General features: G+C 36.3%; 1 protein-coding gene across 1 annotated transcript in view; it reads left to right on the top strand.

Moving 5' to 3' along the window:
* The first annotated feature begins 4,905 nt into the window (after positions 1 to 4,905).
* Positions 4,906 to 8,935, top strand: part of LOC145292797 (MAM and LDL-receptor class A domain-containing protein 2-like) — a 100,886-nt gene continuing 96,856 nt past the window's right edge. The window contains exon 1 of the mRNA XM_080138836.1: positions 4,906 to 4,966. Within this exon, the coding sequence (XP_079994962.1) occupies positions 4,906 to 4,966 (61 nt within the window). The remainder of the gene's footprint in view (positions 4,967 to 8,935) is intronic.

Here is an 8,935-nt window from a genome sequence, read left to right as displayed (position 1 = left end):
ATATATATATAGAGAGAGAGAGAGAGAGAGAGAGAGAGAGAGAGAGAGAGAGAGCTGTAGGGCGTCGTATGATAGGGCGAAATGTGGCATTTTATTTTAACAAGCTTCAACTCTCACGCTCGGGTTCTCTTCTCAGTTTAAATGCATTGCTCTCTGCTTAAGGACGTTACCTTCCTTTTGAAGCTTCACCTTTGATCAAGCAGATATCAAAACTTTAATCAGTTCTACATTGGATTTTGAGCAATATTTTCACTGTATTTTGTGGCGATATAAAAGCTACATTATATTAAAACAAATTCGACCTTAAATATAACCCCAACTTTGCCAAAATATTAATAACAACAATAATAAACAATTGCATTTCAAACATGACAGAAATAAAGCAAATTATAAAAATTATAATAATAATATTAATAAATAATAACTAAAAGCGAATATAGTACTAATAATAAATATCTAAATTAAGATTGTAAAACAGAATATTGGGGATTGGATTTCCGAACTAAAATGAAAACCGTATGTTATGAGCAGGCTAATTAAATCTTTGACCAATCAAGAAGTTATCAATAACCACAGCAAATGAAACCATGGAGGAACAAAAGATATTGACTTCGCTATGTAATATGAACAACAGACGTGCTGACTGCAAATCACACAGCGTCGTTGGAGGTTTCATTTGTAAAGCTTGGTTGGTTGGTTGGTTGGTTGGTTGGTTTGTTTGTTTTACGGCATATCAACCCTTTTCACGTTATTTAATGCCGAATCTGGTGATTTTGAAGAACGATTTTTTAATATAGTATATTTGTTTTTTAAGTCGTATTCTATTTAACCCATAGTTGGAACCCTAACAGGTGCTACCACTCCGGGTCAGAGTGGACCTGGGAGCAATGGCAATTAAAAGGTGGCTCAACACTCCCTAAGGCCTGCAAGCTGGGGCTTCACCATCGGATATAGTTTAAGGTCATATCCAGGACCTCATTTGTAAAGCGACTTGCTCTTGACATAGCAAAGGTTACAAATAAAAATTGACACAAAAGTTCGTTTCGCAATTTAATTTATAAAACTCGCTATGTCTGTCTGTCTGTCTGTCTGTCTCCATATTTTCAAACTCTATCTCCCCCGAAACTAAAAGTAGCAGAGCAGCGCCAGGGGTCTCAACTGATTGGATTTTTAATGGGTCGTTCTTTTATAGGTCCTTAACCGGTTAAAATAGTTTTTAAGAGGTAAAAAGCAATCAAAATTAAAAAAAAAGCTGTTAGACATTTTGTACATTCGTCTTAGTTTATTTTTTATCAGTTCAAATACGTGTCACGTTAGTACAGTGGTAACGTCACCAGCTTTGAATGTTACAGTTTTGCTTTCGGTTTCGGTTTTAGCTGATGGCACCCAAATACTTTTTTTTTTTAATTTTGAAATCACAACTCTATAATAATATATGCGAAATCGTGACAAATACAAATATCATATTAAGCGTATTTGACGACCGGGCAAAGCCGAGTGCCCCCAGCTAGTCCTGTTATATATTAATTATCTCAACCATAAAATTGATTTAAAGTAGCTATTGACGGACGCAAGTGTGAAACACATATAATTAAGGCATGATTGTCTCGAGGAGCCATCTTGGACTAAGCCGTTTTCCTGATTTTTATAAATGACTTTCTGAATTATAGTCTGTGATCAGTCGTTAGCATCTGTATAGAAGACAAATCGTCTATTGCAAAACTTTTAAGAGCACTGTTTAAGAAATCTTGACGCTTTGTAATGGGGAAATGTTGTTTTTTTTTAACTTTGAACACAGCTAATGTTCAACTCCTCTCTTTTAAACACCAGCGGATGAACCCCCATTTTTCTTAAGCTGTAATAAATGGCTTCTTCTTTATTTTGGGTAATAAATAATATTTGTTGGGTTAATTAATAACCTTAGTTGAATCAATTAGGAAGTAAATAAAGAAAAGCATATCTTTCTTCTCTAAATAACTTCATCGTAAAAGGTATCGATAATGACAGAGAAATAAATCAATTTACATTTAACGTTTCTTAGCGCACAAAGAGACCCAGAAAAACACGTCTGCTTATTTTTACATCTACACACGAAAGAGAAAGACACGTTGCATTACTTGCCTTTTATAGAAAGATAGTCAATAAAGGGAGATAACTCAGAGTCACTCAATTATAGACATAGGTCATCAGTTAATCAGATAAAGGAGGGGGCAACTCTTAGTTGCTTAAATCGTTGAAAATAAGGGTCAAAGAGAGACATTGATTTTTTTTCAATACTTTAAGGAGCTCCTATGATTGATTTTCTTCCTAGATGTGAACTAGAAAACGTTGTGATAGGGACTAGGATAATATTTTGATTTGTGTACCCCTTTAAATTGTTTGACTCCTGAAGCAATCGTCGACCGGTATAAAAGTGAGATGTTTATAAAGATGGAATGCTGGTGTGACATCTACGGAAGATTTTCAGACTACTCTAACTTGCCCTGTCAAAATATTACATTGCTTCGGAATCTCACGCGGATATTTCTTTTCCCTTTACTTTTCGAACCACAGGGAAGACATTGCTATCCTCGAGGTACGTGGTCTCTTGTTCTTTCCTGTAAAGCATCCACAACAAGAACTCGACTTCTACTACTACTGTGAAAAGCTTTCCGTTCTCCATCTGTGTATATAAAACCAAACGGAGCTCCTATGAACAATTATTTGCAATAACCTTTCATTTTGGGAAAAAACATTCGCGAGCCTGCTTTCCTACAGAATACAATATGAACGTCTTAATGTTCAATATCAAAAATACTTGTCGGAGAGTCGCCTTACTAATAAAATTTTGTCCGTTCCATGTTATATTCCTCTCAGCTTCTCACTGACAATCTCCTTTACTCCTCGAGCTGCTTTGACCTTGATATATATATATATATATATATATATATATATATATATATATATATATTGTGTGTGCATTGTTATTCAAATTAAAAGCCATTTCCTCTATTTATTTAAGAAGAAAATACAACTTTCTTATATACTGCATTCCTCTGCAAAATCTGCAAAGACTTAGCTAATTTGCATATTTATTTAAACATTCATTTTAATTAATTCCATATTAGTTTTTTTTTCGATTTTCTTATGGAATGATCATCTTTAGTTAACTATTACAGGCAATTGTATTCTACCCGATTTATGCTTGCGTAATATTTGCGTAAGAACGTTATAGTAAACACAAACTTCTTTCCGTATATATTTATGAATACGTATATCTATATAAGTTTAATAAATTTTGCCTACCAAACACCTTTTCAGTTTTTTTTTATTTTTGCCTACAAACATGATACTTAATATATGGGGTATTCGAACTCATGCGAAACTTTATATTTGGGTTTTAGCTGGGGAAAATCGGTGTTAAGGTGTAAAAATTTAAAAAAAAAATGGAAAGGCGAAGGTCGAAGGACGACATTACGGATATGCATGCGGTAAGTCATAGCTATATGTTCATGTTTTAATTTTTAGCCTTGCAGCAAACATGTTTCCATAGCTCAGGTATTAACTTCAAAGGAAAAAGTAAATCGTAAGCTAAACATTTTAGTTTCGATTCTTGATGACGGCGCACGAATCATTTTTTTTTTACTTTTTAAATCATTGCTATATATCTATCCAATATAATCTTTAATATAAATCTCACCTATATGCTTAAATGTATGTGTGTATGTATGTATGTATGTATGTATGTATGCATGTATGTATGTGTGTATGTCTATAACTTTCGACAGAGGCGACGGATTTTCACGATATTGGTATCTTTTTGAAGCTCGACCCTTCCGAAGACAAATAAAAAATATTAATTCCTTCGCCCTCAAATGGGCACGTTTCCACAGGGGGGGGGCTTTTTCTCGTCGATATTTTAAAAAATCATACCCTCTTTTTCGATTGACTAGCCTTAATTCAAACATTCGCTACTTCCGGTTTGGCGATAAGCGCAACAGCAAAGACGTCGCGTTTTTTTTTCACGTATGTTTCCTCCTTTGCGACACGGGTTCGAGCCTGCCTGCATACAACCACTTTATTTATTTATTTTGCTCAACACACACCCCCAAATACCGGGCAACGCCGGACACTCAGACTAATATTATAATCATTACGAAATCTGCATTAATGAAAATCATATTTAAGCATTTTTTCGACCGGGCAATACCGGTCGGCCTACTAGTATATAAATAAATTATGAATTTAACAGCATCAATGACTAATACAGTATAATAAATGAGTAAAATGAATAAACATAATCATTAGAATAAGAGGAATAACAATATTCAAATCATATTTAAAAGTATAATCTTAATCAAAATAATCAATAACTAAAACTAAAATAAAAACCTAAAATAAAATTCTGATTTAAAATAAAGTAAAGAAAATAAAATAAAAACAAATACTCGCATATATGTGTACATGTAGAGCTGTGATACAGTGAAACAGCCAGTAGGTGACTAGACAATTCTATCTATCTTGAGTTGAGCATATTGGTGAGTGAAATAACAGACTGCCACTAGCGAATAATACAATGATCTTTGGGTAGACATATGGAGCTTAAAACGTTTGTTAATATTGATCATTGTAATTTCATTTTCCTACTTAGCGGCATTCGAAATAGTGTAACGGGTAAAAGCACCTATTTTAGCCTAGGCAGTCGAGTTTCAATGCTCGCTTAAGGCAGTTGCTAAAGTAATAGCGTTCGTGTGTATGTGTGTGTGTGTGTGTGTGTGTACAAGACTCCTACAGCCACACCACTGGAGCGATCATGACCGAGCCTGGTATGATGATGTTCCCCCACTATTTTTCAAGGTTGAGGTCAACGGTCAAGGCCATAACTTGTATATATACTTTCCTTCAGCCCACACCAAAAGACCGATCATGACCAAACCTGGCAAGATGATGGCCCTACACCGAGAAATGTATCACACCATGTTCCAACGTAATGGTCAAAGGTCAAGGTCATAGCCCATGTACATATACTCTCCTACAGCCCACACCTGTTTGATCTGATTGACCAGTTGTAAGGCTTTCTAGATGAGTTTTTAGTTGTGTTCGCTCGTAGACTTAACTTCAACTTATGATCAGTAGCCACACCATAGAAACTGCTATAAGCTTCACAGTTATGACAGTTATTGATCCACTTCTTATCCATAAAAGGATAGTCCAGTTGTGCCTTGTCTACATTTGGGAATTGATGGGTCCAGAGCTTACCGGATCTTTTCTAAAAACGGATATTCATGCATTGTAGGTTGTTTTCAAAGAGAAAAGTTAATACTCTCCATTTCGATTTGTTCCATCATGGAAAGAGAACATGCTTGTTGTCTGTCCTTCCTGTGTGCGCATTCATGTCACCCTCGATAACCAATGAATTATGTTTGGTGATTGGGCGCACTATTGCTGAGAGTTCATCGTAGAAATTCAGGATCTCTTGCTTGTCACTGACGTTGGTAGGGCTGTAGCAACAAATAACAGTAGTCGCAGGATTACCATTAAAGATAGCAAGAATTATCCTTTGTGTTATCTTCTCAGCACTATTCAATGATTTCAATGCCCGAGGGCTAAGCAGAAGTCCTACTCCCCCAATGGTACTATTTGTCAAATTTTTCCATGCTGACGCTGATACTAGTGTCCAGCTGTTACCAATTTCATGATACTTTATGTCCATGTCGTTGTGGAAAAGACGGTGCTGTTGAATACACACAATGTCGATATCGTGTTCTGTTGATGAAGCAACAAGTTCTGATATTTGAGATGTGGGTTGAAGTGTCCGTACATTAAAGGTGGATATTTTGATGGTGTATCTACATTTTGCTAGCCTAGGTTTTGATGCTGTAGTAAACTCCTCGATAGCTGTGGCCAGTGCCGGCACACCAAGTAGCGACCCTTGGTTACCCGTGTGGCGGTCGATGCGGTATGGAATTCTGGTTTGATTTAGAGTCATATTGAATCTTTCGATAGCTCGGATAATATCACCTGTGTGAGCTACGTCTACAGGCGAATCGCAGTAATTTCTCAATTAGACTAGTTGAACCTGACCATTTATCTCTTAATGATTTTTCCGCTCAGCGTCTTTTGTGCCTTGTCATTGACTGAACCAACTGCTAATACCACCTATGAAAACTTCGTTAGATCGCACCAAGAAGTAGCAAAGAAGTTTATACCTCTGAAGCCCAAGGAAAAGCGAGAAGTACTGTGGGAAAATGACAAAATAATATCAAAACGAGAAAAGTTGAAAAAACATAATCAAAAAGCAACATAAATACTCCACCCGACAGAACACAAAATTAAGGAAGCAGGTCCTTCAAGAGCTTAGTATGATGTACCTATCAGAACAACAGAAGTATGTTCAAGAGCAAATAAATCGAATTCAGAATGCTGCAGATAACAAACAATCATATCTGGCTTGGCAAGTAGAAAATGAGATATCTGGGCGCAAACGACCAGCCAAAGCTAAGTTAAAGGCAAACACTCCGGAAAATGCACGTTCGAAATGGAAAGCACATTTTGAAATACTACGCAGAAACAACCCAGAACTGAAAGACCAACCAATTCAGCCGATTGTTGTACCGGAACTCCATATTGAGAAGGGTGATTTTACAATGGAGGAACTTCTAAATGTACTAAAGAAGACCAAGAATCGTAAAGCTGCAGGTTTAGATAACATACCTCCTGTATGTATGGAAGACAGGTGGCGTCAATGACATCCTTCTTAAATCATGCAATTCTGTATATAATCAAAAAATTATTAATATATGGAGGGAAGGATGCACACTTCCCTTCCCCAAGAAGGTTGATCTAAGCATACCAAGCAACTACAGAGAAAAAACACTCACTCCAATTGCAGAAAAAATCTACAATGCCATGCTTCTCAACCGTATCCAACCAAAGATCGAAGAAGTGCTCAGGAAGAACCAGAATGTATTTAGAAAGAATCGATCTACTACTAGTCAAATAGTTACTGTTTGGAGACTAATTGAAGAAGTCAAAGCCAAAAACATTTAGGCAGTCATCGTCTTTGTAGATTTCTCCAAAGCATTCGCCTCCGTACATAGAGGAAAAATAGCCAACATATTAAAAGCATATGGCATTCCAAATGAAGTCATTAATGCTATCATAATGCTATATGAGCACACTCAAGCAATGGTCAGGTCGCCAGATGAGGACACTGAATTTTTCGACATCTGCACCAGGGTTCTACAAGGAGATACTCTTGCCCCTTTTCTTTTCATTGTCTGTCTTGACTTTGTACTTCGCACCTCTGTTGATATACACAACGGGCTAGGCTTAACCCTAAATGAATCCAGAAACAGGCGTCATCAATCAGCATACATAACATGGATTACGCAGACGATATTGCTTTGTTCACGAACAACACTGCTGATGTGTAAACACCGTTACATAAGCTAGAAAAGACATTGGTCTCCACATAAATACGGATAAGACAAAGTATATGGCTTTCAATGTGAAAGGATAGATCAAGGCTCTGGTTTGATCAACACTGAAAGAAGTCGCTGAGTTTACGTATCTGGGCAGCAACATAGTTTCCATAGAGAGAGATATCGAAATTCGCATCTCAAAAGCATGGGCCGCATTGAATGTGCTACGTTCAGTATGGACTTCGGGACTAACTAACAAATTGAAAAAGCAGCTCTTCAGGGCAGTGGTAGAGTCTATCCTTGTTTACGGTGCTACAACTTGGACACTCACCAAAAGATTGAAAAGAAAACTAGACGGCACATACACCCGTATGCTACGAACAGTATTAAATATCTTGGCAAAATCATCCCACGAAGTAGCAACTTTATGGCAACCTACCTGTCATACCTAATACCATGAGAGAAAGACGCCTAGGATTTGCTGGTCATTGTCTGAGGAGCAAGTATGAAAGCATGAATTGGTGAGTGATGTATTGCTATGGACTCCACGACACGGACGTTCAAGCAAAGGACGACCTAGATCCATATACATCCAGCAAATAGAACACGACGCCAACTGTGAACCAGAAGGCACTGATAAAAGACAGGAAACTATGGAGAGAAAGAGTCACATTGTTCCGGGCAAGGAGAGCCCGTCATGATGATGGTGACAGCCCACACTACTAAACAGATCATGACCAAACCTGACATGATGGTGCACACAATTTTTAAGGTCAAGGTCAGAAGTTAAGGTCGTATTTGGTGCGGCTATTATAACATCCACTTATGCAGGTACTTGAGCGTACAGAAATGTCCCCCGCAAAGCACTAGTATCATTGCTAGTATATATATATATATATATATATATATATATATATATATATATATATATATATATATATATACTAGCAGATCACCCCGTATTGTTCGATCGTAAAATACAGTTAAATATATTTTAATTCATACAGATTTCGTATCATTACAAACCGTATTCTCTGCTGATTATTATATTGTACTTTGTGTTGTCTGAGCGGATGTAAAAAAAATGTTAAGTAAAAAATATTACTAAATATGTTTGAATTGTTAAATTTCTGTGGTTTCTAATGCATTTATTAATCAGAGCGTGTAGTTTTCGAAAAATAAATGACAGTTATCAACAGGATTGTTTGTTTCTGAAACACCTCGAACCACATGAAAATATAGCAATACGGTGAAACTAACATACATAATAATCATCGATTAAAATGCTTAGATAACAATATAAATCTAATGGTAATATGATATTGGAGCAGTAGAAGTTGTTTTTTGAGAATTTATTCTAGAAAAGTGGATCTGAAGTGCAGATAAATATATTAAGACATGATTTGATGTAAGCAAATGTGTTTATTGAATTTCACATTGGCGTTGTTATTTGTATCAAGCTCTTTGGTGCACAATATTTGATGTTGTACCTATTGGTGCTAAAATATGTAGAAATTGTGAGGGAAGGGCCT

The sequence above is a fragment of the Euprymna scolopes genome, chromosome 14 (genome assembly GCF_053919585.1).
Source record: "Euprymna scolopes isolate OS-2025 chromosome 14, ASM5391958v1, whole genome shotgun sequence".
Classification (NCBI taxonomy): Eukaryota; Metazoa; Mollusca; class Cephalopoda; order Sepiida; family Sepiolidae; genus Euprymna; species Euprymna scolopes.
This window is presented reverse-complemented; position numbering and strand designations above follow the sequence as displayed.